This window comes from Salvelinus namaycush, chromosome 20 (genome assembly GCF_016432855.1).
Source record: "Salvelinus namaycush isolate Seneca chromosome 20, SaNama_1.0, whole genome shotgun sequence".
NCBI classification, from domain to species: domain Eukaryota; kingdom Metazoa; phylum Chordata; class Actinopteri; order Salmoniformes; family Salmonidae; genus Salvelinus; species Salvelinus namaycush.
The window spans coordinates 18973196-18991813 of NC_052326.1; the positions used below are offsets into that span (position 1 = coordinate 18973196).

Below are 18618 nucleotides of genomic sequence, written 5' to 3' on the forward strand. Positions count from 1 at the left end.
CATCTCCTCTGTAGAGAGTTGATCTACAAAAGAGCCTGAAGCCTCGTGCACTGTATCTCGTTACACAGGAAAGCACTGTAGTATCAAAGTGGAAGTGTGCCCGGAGTTCTCTGTACATAGGATTAAACATTGATCAGACACTTATGCACTCTGAAAAATTTACCTTGGCAGAGCTGTGTGTGTGTGTTTTTGTGTGTTTGGTTTTACTATCCTTGTGGGGACCAGAATTCCTCACAAGGATAGTAAAACAAGGACAATTTGGATAAGTGGGTGTGGGGACATTCATCGGTCCTCACAAAGAAAAAGGCTATTTTAGGCTTAGGGGTTAGCATTACAATAAGGTTTAGGGTTTGGGGTTAGGGTTGAGGTTAGGGTTAGGTTAAGGGTTAGGGACAATAGGATTTTGAATGGGAATCAATTGTTTGGTCCCCACAATGATATTAAAACAAATGTGTGTGTGTATGCTTGTGTTTTTCTTTAAAAAGTGGAAACAGAAGGGAACAAGCAGATTAGGAGGACTGTAGCCTTGACAACGGTATCAGACAGTACCATACTTGACCCTAAACTCAATCAAGCCAGTGGTACTGAACTGGGATCTAAACTCAATCAACCCTACGATCCTGATATGTGGCCAAAATATTCATTTTACGGAGCGTGGTGGTGGACAAGTGAGTTTCAGAGGGAATGTCTCCCTGACCCTTATCCTCAACCCTCCCAGCCCTGCCTCACTCTGCCTGTGGTTATGCTATAGCTGTTCACCCCCATGAATGTTTTCACTTAAGGATGAGTTATCTGCCGCCTGGAGTGCTTAATGATGGAGTGACCGGTGCCTCAGACTCAGGCTCCACGCTCTAGTGAGTGATTGAAAAAGATAGATAGTTCATCATGCTACTCAGTGGACAGAATACACTATCGATTGCCACTCAGCACAACAACAGCGTGGCTACTACAGTTACAACAACATGATGAAGATTGATACTACAGATCACAGACACAGACTGACTGGCTGGCTGGCTGTGTCTGAATATCCATACTAGCATACTACATACTTAAACTGCATACGATGTACGCATCGTCGCATACTATTTAGCATGTACCGTTTAGTAAAAAGTATGCAGTATGCCACAGCTCCTGACTGGCTGAGTAGGGAAGGCGAGGCCGAGTGCAGGTGGATTTTTCCAAATTCAACAGAAATGCATCGCATTAACCAACCTGATAATAGCTCAGTTCCAATTTGATTAATTACTCTAAACTTTGAATAGAATAGGAATGGTTATAGGCAGACTATCACATTGGACCTATACTGTAGCTGTTAAGTCTACTCCCGCTTCTCCTCTCCGGTGTTCGACATCGCCGGTTTACTAACCACCGGTCCTGGCAACCATCATTACGCGCACCTGGCATCAATTATTACGCAGTCTACTCCTCATGATTAGGCTCACCTGGACTCCATTTCCTCTCTCATTACCTCCCCTATATCTGCCACTCCCTTAGGTCTATTCCCCAGGCAGTATTAATGTTGTTCCATGTCCATACGTTACACTTGTGTCTTGCGGTGTGCTCTGTTACGTTTATTATTATACTCACTACCTGCACTTGCTTCCTGTCTCCCAGCGTCGTCGTTACAGAAGCCCATACAGCCCATCTATCCTATTTAAAAAGGACTGAAGACAGAAACATGTTTGGTTCAATTTCAACATATTTATTAGTGAAACCAAAGTGCTGTAACAAAAAAAAAGACTTCTGTTTTCAAAGATGTGATCATTTTAATGAGAACAAAAATGACTTAGCCTACATTTGAACACCACCGCAGAAGCTTCGCTATTCGGTATCTTCCCAATTAAGTAGCCTCGTTTTGTTGTTTGGCTACTTGAAGAGAACAAGGGTGTATCACTTGCAACCCACCTTTTCCATCTTTCCATCACCTTTCCCATCTTTTGCATTGTGGAAAAGTGTGCATCCAATTCTACTAGATGAAGAGCCGAAATGAGTATAACATTCTGGCATTTAAACCATACTCGATTTTCGCATACTGAGAATGCATCATGCGAGATTGCGTTTCCCGTTGTCACGATCGTCGTAACTTTGAGGAAGAGTGGACCAAGGCGCAGCGTGAGAGAAATACATCTTTTATTATGAAGACGAACAAAAACAACAAACTGACGATCGTGAAGCTATACAAACAAATAGTGCTGACACTAAACACTACACATAGACAATTACCCACAATAGCCTAATGCCTATGGCTGCCTTAAATATGGCTCCCAATCAGAGACAATGAATGACAGCTGTCTCTGATTGAGAACCATTCAGGCAACCATAGACATACCTAGACACCTACACTCAAACACAAACCCATATACTCTACCAAAACCCCCTATACCATACAACCACCCAAGACGAGACAAATACAGACAAACATCCCCCCTGTCACACCCTGACCTAACCAAAATATTACAGAAAACAAAGATAACTAAGGCCAGGGCGTGACACCCGTTGTTTGTTGATTTCTGTAGCGCATCCCCAAATCTAATTGATCAGCTCTTGTTAAAGCCAAAAATAGTATGACATCTGGGCATTTAAAGTTGACTCGATTTTCACATACTCGAAAGGCCTACTATTTGGGACGCAAGTATGGGTATTCAGACACGGCCACTGACTGACTGACAGGCAGGCACACACAGACAGGGATCATCAGTGCCTCACCCAGTGGGGATGTGGGATCTACTAAATTAAGCGGGCATGTAACACAATATACTGTTAGGCAGTGTGTCAAATGAGATGACTCACATTCGTCGTATGAATCGGACCAAGGCGCAGCGTGGAATACCTACATTCTTTATTATAAAAAGAAGGAACACTGAACAAACTAACCAAAATAACAAAACGACACGTGAAGCTATACAAAACGAGTGCTGACAGGCAACTACACATAGACAGAACCCACAAACACCAAAGGGAAATGGCTACCTAAATATGATCCCCAATCAGAGACAACAATAAACAGCTGCCTCTGATTGGGAACCATATCAGGCCACCATAAACATACAAAACCCTAGACATACAAAACCACTAGACATACAAAACCCCTAGACATACAAAACCCCTAGACATACAAAACCCCTAGACATACAAAACCCCTAGACATACAAAACCCCTAGACAATACAAAACCCCTAAACAATACAAAACCCCTAAACAATACAAAACCCCTAGACAATACAAAAACTAGCGTTTCCACCCTAGTCACACCCTGACCTAACAAAAATATAAAGAAAACAGAGATATCTCAGGTCAGGGCGTGACAGTACCCCCCCCCCACCCCCCAAAGGTGCGGACTCCCGGCCGCAAACCTGAACCTATAGGGGAGGGTCTGGGTGGGCATCTACCCTTGGTGGCGGCTCTGGTTCTGGACGCCGCCCCCCCCCCCCCCCCCCCCCCCCCCCCCCCCCTCTTTACGCTGATCCCTCCGCCTTTGTAGAACCGGACTGGGGATCATCGCCGGAGGCTCCGGACTGTGGACCGTCGGTGGATGTTCCGTACTGTGGCCCATCGCCGGAAGCTCCGGACTGGGAACTGTCGCCAGAAGCTCCGGACTGGGTACTGTCGCCGGAAGCTCCGGACTGGGTACTGTCGCCGGAAGCTCCGGACTGGGAACTGTCGCCGGAAGCTCCGGACTCTGAAAGCGCACTGGAAGCCTGATGCGTGGTGCCGGGAACTGGTGGTACCGGGCTGAGGACATGCACCTCAGGGCGAGTGCGGAGAGCAGGAACAGGACGTACTGGACTGTGGAGGCGCACTGGAGATCTGGAGCGTAGAGCTGGCACAATGCGTCCTGGCTGGATGCTCACTTGAGCCCGGCAAGTGCGGGAAGCTAGCACAGGACACTGTGCTATGAATGCGCACTGGAGACCTGATGCGTGGGACCGGTACAGGTGACATCGGGCTAATGACACGCACCTCAGCACGCCCGCTCTGCAGCGCTCTCAATGCTAGCACCTCTCTCCGGAATCTTGCGTCGAACTCCTCATTTGACTCCCTGACTGGCTCTGGTTCGCACCTCGGCTCCGCCGACTGCTCTATGTGCCGACTGCTCCATGTTCTTGGTTTCTGTGGCCTACCTCGTTGGTATAACTCCTCGTAATATCGCCGTTACACTTTTGCTGCCTCTATTTCCTCCTTCGGAAGGCGATACTCCCCAGCCTGCATCCAGGGTCCTGCTCCATCCAAAATCTCCTCTCAGGTCCATTCCTCCTGAACACACTGCTTGGTCCATTTATGGTGGGTTCTTATGTCACGTTCATCGTATGAATCGGACCAAGGCGCAGCGTGGTATACGTACATTCTTTATTATAATAAGAATGAACACTGAACAAACTAACCAAAATAACAAAACGAACCGTGAAGCTATACAAAACGAGTGCTGACAGGCAACTACACATAGACAGAACCCACAAACACCAAAGGGAAATGGCTACCTAAATATGATCCCCAGTCAGAGACAACGATAAACAGCTACCTCTGATTGGGAACCATATTAGGCCACCATAAACATACAAATACCTAGACCTACAAAACCCCTAGACATACAAAACCCCTAGAAAATACAAAACCCCTAGACAATACAAAAACTAGCGTATCCACCCTAGTCACACCCTGACCTAACCAAAATATAAAGAAAACAGAGATATCTCAGGTCAGGGTGTCACAATGACTCGTCTTGCCACTCTGTAGGGGACACTTACGTTTGAGGTAGAGCTTTGGGCTTTAGGGCTTTGATCGCTGGCCGGGATTGAGAATTTAGCGATGCGATTGGATTAATTACTTTGGAATCTCATCCAATAATGTAAAGAGGACAGATTGGCCCCATTTTGACCCCACACACATCCCATACATACTTGACTGTGTGTCTGTCGGCTGTCAAAGCCAAGCCGTGTGTGTGTGTGTTCTCTCTCAAACACTACAGGAATGTAAGCTTGTGGTAGGCCTGATCACCGACAACGACGAGATAGCCTATAGGGAGGAGGTCAGAGACCTGGCCGGGTGGTGCCAGAATAACAACCTATCCCTCATCAGGAAACTAAAAAGATTTGGCATGGGTCCTCAGATCTTCAAAAGGTTCTACAGCTGCAACATCAAGAGCATCCTTACTGGTTGCATCACTGCCTGGTATGGCAACTGCTCGGCCTCCGACCGCAAGGCACTACAGAGGGTAGTGTGTACGGCCCAGTACATCACTGGGGCTAAGCTGCCTGCCGTCCAGGATCCCGTCAGAGGAAGGCCCTAAAAATTGTCAAAGACCCCACACACCTCAGTCATAGAATGTTCTCTCTCCTACCGCATGGCAAGCGGTACCGGAGCACCAAGTCTAGGACCAAAAGGCTTCTTAACAGTTTTACCCCCAAGCCATAAGACTCCTGAACAAGTAATCAAATGGCTACCCAGACTATTTGCATTGTCCCCCCAACCCCTCTTTTACGCTGCTGCTACTCTCTGTTTATCATATATGCATAGTCACTTTGACCATATCTACATGTACATACTACCTCAATTGGCCCGACTAACCGGGGCCTGTATATAGACTTGCTACTGTTATTTTTCACTGTCTTTTTACTGTTGTATTATTTCTTTACGTATCTATTGTTCACCTAATACTTATTTTTTTACTTAAAAATCGCACTGTTGGTTAGGGTCTGTAAGTAAGCATTTCACTGTAAGGTCTACACCTGTTGTATTCGGCGCACGTGACAAATAAACTTTGATTTGAGTTGGTGGTAGCAGCAGGGGTGGGTGTTCAGCAACATATTAATGCAGCAGTAAGAAAAATCAATGGCAAGAGAGGGCTGAGAGGGTAACACAGAGACAGGGAGAGGGAAGGTAGAAGACACAGAGAGAAATATATATATATATATATATATATATATATATATATTGTATAGGTAGTCTTTTGGAGAGAGGGAGAGAACAGGGACATTTTGTGCTATAATTCAGAGAATGAAAAATAGAAATTGAGAGAATGGAGAGAGACATCACCTTTTGATTCACCAATACCCCCCTACACACACAGACACACACACACAATGCATGGTGGCAAATCTCCTAATCTTCATCCTGACATCTGTATCATTAAACTAAGCTGGGTTCCCGGTCTTCCTGGAGGCTACAGAGGGAGGGGATAAGGAGAAGTCATGTTGAAGAGTTGTATTCTAGACAGGGAGACTGTCGAGACGGATGGGCATGGGAGAGCGTGCATTTATTCCAGACACAATCATACTAACACAATACTCTCAAACACACACTGATAAACACTGTCAGATACAGTACATATGGTGTGGCAATCAGGCACACAGTTTTTGGCCAGTGGAGATTAAGCAGATTTAATTAATCTAATTATGGTTGTCCTTGCTTACATCAGATCTGATTCTATTATGACAGGGATATCTCTTTCTCATTACTGTTCTGGTGTAATGCAGAAAAGTATCTCTGTCTGAGTGTCTGTGTGTGTGTGTTATGACAACTCTGTAGTCTTATTCTCATCCACCTTCTCCCTTGTTTCTCATCCCTCTCTGAGTGTTGCTGTGAAGAATGCCTCAGTGCCCTGTCAGAGGGTGGAGAGGGCGTATGTAGCGTGGGCAGAGATACTCTAGTGGACAGGGCACCTGCTTGGCACAGGCATACAACTCTCTGCCAGAGGGGAATGCCAACCCTGGGAATTTGGGTGTGTCTGGCCTTTTGGGTGTTGAAATTAGCTTTCTGCTATTCTGTGTGTGCTCGTTCGTTGGACTGTGTGTGTTTGTGCGTGTATTATCTACAGGGAGTGTAGAAGAAATGGTTGGTGTGTACGACAGTTCTGTAGACACCAGCTGGAGACAAGAAGGGAGACATTCCAGGCCTGCTCCTGTGCAGATGGCTTACTGGCCAACACACACACTGTTACTAGTACTGTACATTGTGTGTGTGTGTGTGTGTGTGTGTGTGTGTGTGTGTGTGTGTGTGTGTGTGTGTGTGTGTGTGTGTGTGTGTGTGTGTGTTCTGCCCATCCCACTTGAAGAGCCCCAACAATGCCTCTGAACAGACTGGGGGATTATATTAGCATACGCTATAGAGATCTTGTTGCATATCTGTGTGTGTGTGTGGTGATGCACACGTATGTGTTGTGGTATATGTCTTATACCACGGCATTGTTCCATGCTAATTTCTGATTGGCTAGAAGCGCATTCTAGAGTGGGAATGTGGTGAGTAATGAGCATGAATGTCTCCGGTCTGTCAACGTTGCAGTCATGACGCAAATGGTGCTATGCTGTCATCCTCTCACATGTTCTCATTTGACCAGCTGTTTTCAGCAACTGGTATTGTTGACCTCAGTTGTCATATTGACAGATTTGCTTGCAACAAACTATTTAGCTAGCTTCTAGCCTAGTGTTTGATATACAATGCAACCTCCTCTACGGTAATGAACAGTGTCCTAACCAGACAGCAACTTTTTTTATGCCAAATGAAATCACGCATCATCAGCTCCTTCTTATGGATGTATCCAAATCAATGTCACTAACAGACAGCTTAAACAAACACATGCAGCTACTTTACTGTTATTCTGGCGGCACTGTTTGACGTGACTGTTATGACATGTCCTCCATTATTTCCAAGATAATGTACAGAGCGTCTATCTCTTACATGTACCTCAGTATTTGTGGTCCTGCCAGTACACACAATGCTAGAAACCATCTCTGCAGTAATTTGCTCCTCCATCCTCAGGCGCTGAAGGAGTGGCTGTGACAGATGTGTTTGTCTGCTATTATACTGCAGGCTCCCTGACCACCGATGACTATCCCTTTCTCACCAGCTCAGACACACCTCTGCTCTTCAATCTGGGGAAAGAGTCTATACTGCCCACATACATCTGATGAAATCTACTCAGATGTACACTGAATGTACAAAACATTAGGAACACCTTCCTAATATTGCGTTGCACCCCTTTTTGCGCTCAAAGGTGTCAAGCGTTCCACAGGGATGCTAGCCCATGTTCACTCCAATGCTTCCCACAGTTGTGTCAAGTTGGCTTGATGTCCTTTGGGTGGTGGACCATTCTTGATACACACGGGAAATGGTTGAGCTTGAAAAACCCAGCAGTGTTGCAGTTCTTGACACACTCAAACCGGTGCGCCTAGCATCTACTACCATACCTCGTTCAAAGGCACTTAAATGTTTTGTCTTGCCCATTTTACCTGGATTCACCTGGTTATTCTATGTCATGGAAAGAGCAGTTGTTCCTAATGTTCTGTACACTCAGTGTATAGTAGATGAACGAATTCATAGAACTGAACCAGGGCTGTAAACAAGCATCATTAAAGGGGCAATCTGCAGTTGCTACATCCATTTTTGGACTATATTAATGATATGTAACCATTGTTTCTTGAAGATAACTTATAAATGCATCAGCTGAGTTCAACTGTCATACCCCATCAGAACCCAAAATATAACTTGTTTTACTCCAATGTTTGTAAACAAAGTAAATGTAAACATTTGACATTACATTTGAGTCATTTAGCAGACAAGAGTGACTTACAGTTATGAGTGCATACATTTTCATACTGGTTCCCCATAACCTTGGCGTTAGAAGCGACATGCTTTACCAACTGAGCCACACGGGACTAAACAAACACGATATGGCTTCAAAAAATGTTAAACTATCATTTTGATAGCATGGATGGTCAGTCCTTGCATCCATAGCTCTGTTTTTGAACTTGAAAGTGGTTGTATTTCTCCAGCCCCATTCCTCAGTTTTTTACCGAAACATTGGAGTACGCTTTATTGTTTCAACTGCTGATTCCCCCTTTAATATAGGAACACAATCATTTGACAGTGATTGAATATCGATCATCTTTCCCAACGGAGGGGAAGTGATGGAATTCAAATGGAAATGATATTGATTCCAGCTCATCACTTTAGTGGGGTTTACAAGTACGGTGCAAGTCTTTGCATGTTGATACATTCATACATTACTACAGACAATGATCCTTTTGAAAATCATTCCCAAGGATGACGATTATAATATACTGTAAGAACTAAAGGTAATACTATGTCATCACCATTAGTCTATGGTCATTGGCATCACTAAGGCTAGTAATGGAGGTTGTGTTTAAAGGCTATATGTCAGGCTTTTGTCCCCTCTAAGGCGATAGTAAACACTGTATGTCAGGCTTATGTCATGAGGAAATCTTCTCTCATTGTGTTTGTTTCCAGCTTGATAACCCAGACGAGCAGGCTGCACAGATCAGGAGAGAACTGGATGGACGACTGCAGATGGCTGATCAGATCGCCAGGGTAAGACACCACTACCTGAAAGTAAAGTAGAGAATTAGACACCAACCCACCCCTCTTAAATCACCTCACCAGAGCTGTAACAGATACTGTAGAAGGCAGTAGGCCTAAGGCCTATACACTAAGTAGTAGAGGTACTACAGTATGTGTGTGTTTTGAACCGTAGGCCCTCACATGAGCAAAACAGCCTGAATAATGTAAAAGCAGAGGTAGACTCAGGGCAGGAGTACGCATGAATAAACATTCTCTTTAAAAAAAAACGGTACCCTTTATGGTTGTAGACTTCACTATGGACGTGTGTGTGATCGTGTGCCTGCGTGTGTACGACCCTGTGTGTATGCCTGCGTGCGTCTGTCTAACAGGGCGGCAAGTTTCCCAAGTTTGTGTCCAAAGAGATGGAGGCCATGTTCATAGAGGAGCTGAGATCCTCAGTGAACCTGCTGATGGCTAACCTGGAGAGCATGCCGGTGTCCAAGGGAGGAGAGTTCAAACTGCAGAAGCTCAAACGAGGGCACAACACCTCCATCATAGACATGGGCCAGGAGGACGAGAACACACTGTCCAAGTCTGATGTGGTGCTCTCCTTCACTCTGGAGGTATGGTTGGTTAACACTGCAGCTCACACAGCCTGCCTGAGACACAGAAATGTCTTGAGTCAATAAATGTTCAACCCGTTTGTTATGTCAAGCATAAATAAGTTCAGGAGTAAAAATGTGTTTAACACGTCACATAATAAGTTGCATGGACTCTGTACAATAATTGTGTTTAACAGGATTTTTGAATGACACACATAAATATCTGTAAGGTCCCTCAATCGAGCAGTGAATTTCAAACTCAGATTCACAGACCACAAAGACCAGGGAGGTTTTCCAATGCCTCGCAAAGAAAGGCACCTATTGGTAGATGGGTAAAAAAAATGTAGACAGACATTGAATTTTCCTTTGAGCATAGTGAAGTTATTAATTACACTTTGGGTGGTGTATCAATACACCCAGTCACTACAAAGATACAGGTGTCCTTCCTAACTCAGGAAGGAAACCGCTCAGGGATTTCACCATGAGGCCAATGGTGACTTTGAAACAGTTACAGAGTTTAATGGCTGTGACAGGAGAAAACTGAGGATCAACATTGTACTGCAGATACTCTACCATACTAAATGACAGCATGAAATGAAGGAAGCCTGTACAGAACAAAAATATTCCTAAACATGCATCCTGTTTGCAATAAAAGCACTAAAGTAAAACTGCAAAGAATGTTGCAAAGAAATTGACATTATGTCCTGAATACAAAGTGTTATGTTTGGACCAAATTGAACACAACACATCACTGAGTACCACTCTTCAATATTCAAGGACGGTGGTGGCTGCATCATGTTTTGGGTATGCTTGTCATCAGCAAGGACTAGGGAGTTTTTGAGGATAAAAATAAACCTAATAGAGCTAAGCACTTTGTCATTATAGGTTATTGTGTGTAGATGGGTGAGAAATTATCAATTTAATCCATTTTGAATTCAGGCTGTAACACAATAAAATGTGGACTACTATAAGTCAAGTGGTATGAATACTTTCTGAAGGCACTGTAGGCTCTGATGAGTAATGTCCTATGGGACATAGTCCCTCCTCTCTCGTATACCTCAGAAGGTTTTGTTGCAGCAGTCGTAATGTTTTACACTCCCTATTCTGCTGGTCTCAGGGGACATGGCTGTAGATCAGAGAGGCTGAGCTGATCTGGGCAGCCCATGTCTGTGAAAAACCAAGGAAGATGTTTCTTTATAGTAGTATCAGTGTATTTAACAGTGCTCTAACTGTAAAATGTAATTTTGTGTTTGTCTGAAACTAGTTTGTAGGAGCAGATGTGTGTTGGAAATAAGTATATATACATGTATATGTGTGTGTGTGTGTGTGTGTTTGATCGGCGTGGTGGTGTGTTTTCTCTCAGGTGGTGATTGTGGAGGTTCAGGGGTTAAAGTCGCTGGCGCCCAATCGGATCGTCTACTGCACCATGGAGGTGGAGGGGGGGCATAAGCTCCAGACTGACCAGGCCGAGGCCTCCAAACCAACGTGAGTGTGACACACACACACACACATGCACATATGCTGTGCACATACATGACATTACAGTGTTATTTATAAATAAATACCTAGTAACTGGGTAATAAGTTCAGTGCATTCTAATAGTTTTTTTATCTAAACAAAGTCATGTTAGCTAATCAGGTTAGGAACTACATAACTGCATTTAGATTTATCAGCACCTGATACAGATTGTGTTAATATGAGCACTAAGTCTTGAGTCCTCGTTCGGTGGCCTCATGTTCTGGCCATAGCTGCACAGCACGATGTGGTAATGATATTGCCTGTGCGAGTGTGATCAGGGCACAGATAACAAGGTTGTAGACGCTGAGCCGTACTGATTACCCAACATGCACCTTGCGACACTGCTTGTGTACTCTAGCAGGTGACTGAGGTGGGACGTGTGGATGTGTTGAGACATTTGCTTTGCTTTAATTAAAGGATACTCAGATGTATGTAGAGTATCAGAGATGAGTAAGTAATCCATATCTCTTCCTGATATAGATGATGAATTCATCATTGTCAGTGGAGGGAATTATTTCCTCATATATAATGCAGGGCTCATCACCACTCTTCCGTCCTTCTCCTCCCCTCTTCTCTCTGCCGTCCTTCTCCTCCTCCCCTCTTCTCTCTGCCGTCCTTCTCCTCCTCCCCTCTTCTCTCCGCCGTCCTTCTCCTCCTCCCCTCTTCTCTCTGCCGTCCTTCTCCTCCTCCCCTCTTCTCTCTGCCGTCCTTCTCCTCCTCCCCTCTTCTCTCTGCCTTCCTTCTCCTCCTCCCCTCTTCTCTCTGCCGTCCTTCTCCTCCTCCCCTCTTCTCTCTGCCGTCCTTCTCCTCCTCCCCTCTTCTCTCTGCCGTCCTTTTCCTCCTTCCTTCTTCTCTCTGCCGTCCTTCTCCTCCTCCCCTCTTCTCTCTGCCATCCTCTCCAGGGTTTTTTGGGATCAAAAAGGGGCTTAGGTAGTGGGTGTGGCAGGGGGAGTGGCAATGAGAGCGCAGCAAAAATGTTTCATTCTACAAATTTCTCCATGGAGCTGAGAGACATTTTTGCTGTTTTGAAGCTGATTTCCCATAATTCTGCACATTTTGCCATGGCTTATGCTGTATTATTTTGCTCAAACATAATAAAATTGACACTCAAAATGAATGAATTGTTTTTGGTATTGTATATTCTCCCTGACTGTCTAGCTTTATTTTTGGTGATTATTAGAGCTCAAAGATTATATTATTTAAAAAATATATTTGCTCCATTATCTTTCCGACATACTTTCTGTTTTTAGTCTATTTCCTCTCTTCCCTTCCCTCTGATTTGAACAGCAGGATGGTATGTCCTAGACCCCCTGCTAGAGCTATAGTAGCTAAAACAGTTTGTAACAGTAACCCTGTACCGAAGCCATCAATACTCATTCAGAAGTGTTCATCTTGAAGAGGGCCTTGTTCTGAGTGAACAGATGTTGCTGGTTGATTGTAGTTTTAGGGTCACGCTGTTACTGTAACACACCCTAGTGTGATATATGTGGCCCAGTGGGTCTTTGTCATCTGTTACTGTCAGAGTTTTATCAGTCTCTATGCCCTGAGTGCACAGAGATAGAGAGCAGATATTGTTTACAGTCTAGACTTTGGCAAGGGATGCAGCTGTGCCCATCATTGACATCAAACTCTGTGTCCAAGCTTATGGGTTAGGGTTAGAATTAAGGTTTGAGGCCTCCCAAGTGGCGCAGCGGTCTAAGGCACTGCATCGCAGTGCTAGAGGCGTCACTACAGATCTGGGTTCGATCCCGTGCTGTGTCACAACTGGCCGTGATCGGGAGTCCCACAGGGCGGTGCACAATTTTCCTGCCGTCGTCCGGGTTAGGGGAGGGTTTGGCCGGGGGGCTTTACTTGGCTCTTCACGCTCTAGTGACTCCTGCAGGCTGACCTCAGTCGTCAGTTGAACGGTTTTTCCTCTGACACATTAGTGCGGCTGGCTTCCGGGTTAAGCGGGCGGGTGTTAAGAAGCGCGGTTTTGCGGGTCATGTTTTGGAGGAGGCATGGCTCGACCTTCGCGTCCCAAGCCTGTTGGGGAGTTGCAGTGATGAAACAAGATCAAAATTGCGGGTAAAATTAAAAAATAAAACAAATAAAAAGGTTAGGGTTAGGGCTAGGTTAAGGATTTAGGATTTTAAATGGGAATACATTTTTAGTCCCCACAAGCATAGTAAAACAAGTGTATGTGTGTGTGTGTGTGAGAAAGAGAAGGGGCTATTTTAGGCCCTGCTTCCTCACAGTGGAAGGCTCAGATGGGATCTGTGAGTGTAAACTTTAGTTCAACCTCAATTGTTCCTTAAACAGAGGAGAGTTTATTTGTGCTAGATACAGTATCTCGGTCAGACAGCCATGGATAACGGAACACTGAGTACATTTAAAAAAGGGATTCATTCCTTCTCTTCCATGATGCACAGATGGCCAGTCTCTTGTTCAACTTTGCATAGGAATGTTAGGTTCTAAATATCTGAGTTAGAACTCGACGGACATTATGAAAGCTTAAACCAAGTTTATTCCTCCCAAAGGATCGAACAGCTGAACCGACCAAGACATATTCACACAAGCACTGATATTAAACTATTTCTCCTCTGCTGAGTCTCCTCCTGCACATCTGAACAGCCAATGCATCTCTGTTGCTTGACAGAGAACCTTAGTGATATCTGTTCTTCCTCACTTCATCTGACCTGACCTCTGTCCCAAAGTGCTCACTCCTCCCCAACACACGGCTGTCATGGTGACTGGTACCAGACTGTGTCTCTTCTCCTCCCAGAGGATCCCTCCCATAGGATCCCTGATGGCTAACAATAACATATTCTGACATAATGTAAACATTATACATTACCCTCTCTCCCTCAGTGACATGAATAAGTATATTTCATATTCTCAGAACCCAACAGTCCCCTCTGTTGAACATTAACCCCATACTGTTCATCACTATATAAACTTGGACATTTCTTATAAATGGACAAACAATGATAATACAACATTAACAAAAAATGTAACACAAGACATATCAGCATTAATAAGGTGGTAAGCTATGCATAATTATATATTATATTAAACCCAAAGTCTGATAACATGACAATTCCCACTCTCTCTTCACCTGTCTCTATGCCTCCAGGATACTCTATGCCTCCAGGATACTGGATTCCACAAAAATGAAGGCCCTAGAGAACTTCCTCATGCTTTCACCCAGTCTTCCCCTTTCCGGCCACAGGCTCCAAAAGGTGTTCCCAAGCCATGTCATTTTCACTTTGTTCTCCTTCTTCCTCCATTGCCACCTGATCGGCACGTCACCTGATAGGCAAGTGCGTATCCCTAATCAATGTCTTCAGAATGTTGTGACATGACGATCTTTACCGCTGCAGGTGCTGCAAGGAATACTGTGTGTGGACCAGACCAATGCTGTCCCAACACCCCCGCCTGGTGTATCTTTATGTACACTCAATCTCCAGAATTCAGTCAGTGCTCCCGGTTATCTCCTGCTCCTCATGTGCCGCTTTCACCTGGGAATATACACACTGCAACGCATGGGTCATTTCCTGACAACAGGACAACATAGACTCTCCCAACAAAGCTACTAGAGTAACCCCTGCTACTACTGACACTGCCCATGACGCATACCTCCAAATCCCTCATTTGCGCCGTAGTCCAATTCCATGCTGCTACTATATAGCCACCTTCAGTTACTGTCCCTACAGCGACTGCCGTGAGAATAATCACTGCATGGAATCTGTCAAGTGTTTGCTGGTTGTTATAAATGCGGAAGAGATTAATGATGTTGGAAGAATATCCATCCTAACAAAACTCTGAGTCATAGGTTTCCTGAAAGTTTACAATAGTGTCTGAAATGCCAACACTATCTCTGCTACTTTCACCATGATCTGGGTATGTGCAATAGTCCCTATATTGTGCACAGTTAGCTGTCCTCCCTCTCCTACGAGCTATCTCCTGTAGCAATATACATAGAGTGGTATCATCCCCAGAGACTATCACCCCGACCTCAATTTATGAGCCCCCACAGATCTCCATCCCAGTCACATTCCATCCCACTTAACAGCCTTATGTAAACATTGTCTCAAGCACAGACCTCATGTGTACCTCGCCTCCTGCTACAGATACATTTTCACATATATCATTCCATCTAACCCATAACACAATAGTCACTACTCCTAATGCACTTCTAAAGTTATAAACATAATAAAACATTCTCAAATCAATTAGTCAATATTCACCAATCCCTCCTCTAGAACAATGATCACTCTTATGTTCCACAACACATAAAAACATATTGACTTGAAAGGGAAAGAGAAAAGGTACATGTTTAATAATTCACACCACCCTTGATGTGACAGACTGGGGAAAGAACCGTCCATCCGCTCCGTTCTATCCCCATGTGATGCTGGTCTCCATGCCGTCTCCTTCATTTTCATCCTTGGGTGTTATTGCAAGACACAGGCTATGAGCCTTGTATGCAATTAATTGTACCGTATCATCCAGCAATCTATATGTATTGATGCAATTTAACATTACAATTCTGATGACATGGTAAAACAAATAAACCTTCATGGTTGACCCAAGCTATCATCCAGTGAGTTCTCTAACAACCTCCCTCTCGGAAGACACTTAAAGATATGGTTTCAGTGGAAAAACCCTCCCTAGGCCCAATAAATTCTAGCAGTGCACCCACACCTCACAGTTTGAGAGTAGAGCTCTCTCTCGCTTTATCCGAATCATAATTAAAACATTTGATAAACTATCCAACCCACATTTAGAATGACAGTCCTTAGTGCTTTACTTTGAGTCTATCACTCAACTTCAAGTTTCTCAACCTGGCACACATCATCACGGTTAGAATGTACATTTATAAACGGGACCAGATATTACCGGTAATAACTCTTCTCATTACCACCCCCATTTGTCCCTGTTCTCCTGTCTCGAGTGGCATGGTAATGAAAGATCGGTATCTCAATGCATTCTTAGTCCAAATTGTTTGCAGTGTGTAGACCTTCCTCAATATCACCCCCCCCCCCCCCCCTTTTCCCGGCACTTCTTTATAGCGTTACAGTTCATCTTCCCAACGGCACATATGTAAGTCTAGCCTTTCACATTTGATGGCCCTTGATAATGTCCGATTTCAATATAGAGTAATCCATTTTTTCTACGTACACAAGTCTCTCACCTGAGCCTCTACCACCATTATGTCTGGTCCATTTCTCCCACCAGTACACCAGGAGCATGAGAGAAGTTTGAATGTGATCTCTCGCCAAGCTCACTCCACATGCGCGATCTCAGGACTCATGGCGCGCTCCTGCCGCCCGTAACCAGGTTAATGGCTCGGACGCAGACCGGAGTGTTAAAAGTCACTGTCGCATTGAACGTCTTTGTCGCTCTTTCTTCAGCCGGTTAGGGAGGGTTTTGAGGTTCACATACACTGTTCATGGTCAAATTATTCCAACCATGCATTAAGACCCCATCTGACGTCAACTTCCATGATAACCTCAAGAGAAGACAGATCAGAACATCAGTTTAGTTACAAGCATTGACTATATGACAAATTATTACATTTCCAATATTCTTAATACCTTTATATCTAAGACAAATGTCAAAGAGCATAACAACATACTGTTACTGTTGAAACCATTTTCAAAATTAGTTACTCCCTTATTTTACTGGCGACCTCTCGGAATAGTTACCAGATCAGGGAGTTAGCACCCTAACCCATGGGGAATCCCAACAATCCAGCAGACCCAATCTGGTGAAATTTGTATCGAAAGAAAGACAAAAATGAAATCAGCAATACACATATCACAATCCATTTGGAGTAACTGTCAACCCTTATTAACATATATTTTTCGCAAATTTGAAAAAAAATAAACAAATTTGAATGACCAATCAACTTAGAATTACAACTCTTGATCTCCATAAGGAAATAATTATATCCATAAGGAAATAATGGTATCCCATAAAGTAATGGTGAAATAGACTAGAGACTGGTGTTTTTCATTCATTTTATAATTAAATCCCACCTGTTTCGATCATTTCTAGTGAGATTGATCAGGATACAGGGCATTCGATACCATTAAATATTTACTTTACCTTTTCCTTTCTCTGTCCTTCAGAAACCATTTAAAAAATGTCAAACATGTCCATCCTTCTGCATAGCCAATTTAAAACCAAATTGAAAAGACCCCACCTAATAATTCCAATGGTATCCGGTAAGTTGTATGTGCCCGCTGGTGTGTCTGGTAAACCGTAGGTCAAAAACACACACGTGAACAGGCCTTACTTATCTGGGAACTCCGTTCATGGCCTAATCCAGATACTTTTATACTTAAAACTGCCGAATATCACTAACTGCTCTCCCCAAGACCACAATCTCAGGGAACATTCCAACGAGAAATAATGAAACCCCCTCTTCTGGAAAAGAAAGTGTACGTTGTTGTTAGCATTCACTATGTTACATCTTAATCAGCAATTCAAAAGTATTAATTATAAACCAAACATGATAATGGTAAATCCACTGTCCATACTCCCATGATTAAACATTTGTTTTAATCCACCCCATCGTTTATGTATCCTTTATTTAGCATGTACTACCCTTAGACATGGCGACATTATCTCGCCACTGAGTCTAACGATTCACTGGTGTCTTTTCGCCATGATTCTCCATAACCACCGCACCACAATGTTCATGAACTAAAACAAAACATTTTAAAAGTTCATTTTAGGTTTGGTAACCCCACTGCTAATTTCTCATGACTCCTCCCTTTCGTCCATTCTAAAAATCTATTCCAGAATAAGACGACATAAAATGTAAATCTATTTTATAATGAAACTACATAAAATGTCTCACGAGATAAAAAAATCCCTCTAAGGTTTTCTGAGTTTGCAAGGAGTGTTTGGCCAGATAATTTTAATGTGTTACCTCTTCAGAATCCATCCCCTTGGCATTTTGCCTAGATTTTTCAACCCAAAATACTTTTTACTTTGACAAATTTTGCCAATTTCTCATCATAAGGAATACACAATATTTGATCCCTGACATCTATGAAAACGTTGTTTGAGATGTGGTCTCCTACATCTCCCTCCACATGAAAAACGTGATCTGTATGAACTACTATCGATCGAACCGAGGCCATACACTGCTATCTAACATTTTCCTCTCCCGCTGCTTTCAAGAGGATTTTTTGCAACCCTTTTGAAAAAAA

The 18618-nt window shown here is 43.7% G+C and overlaps 1 protein-coding gene across 6 annotated transcripts in view; it reads left to right on the plus strand.

Moving 5' to 3' along the window:
* Positions 1 to 18618, plus strand: part of LOC120065712 (calcium-dependent secretion activator 1) — a 188854-nt gene that overhangs the window by 62631 nt on the left and 107605 nt on the right. For all 6 annotated transcript variants that reach the window (XM_039016794.1, XM_039016791.1, XM_039016793.1 and 3 more), the window contains exons 4-6: positions 9243 to 9323; positions 9683 to 9916; positions 11259 to 11380. In XM_039016794.1, coding sequence (XP_038872722.1) covers positions 9243 to 9323; positions 9683 to 9916; positions 11259 to 11380 — 437 coding nt within the window. The remainder of the gene's footprint in view (positions 1 to 9242; positions 9324 to 9682; positions 9917 to 11258; positions 11381 to 18618) is intronic.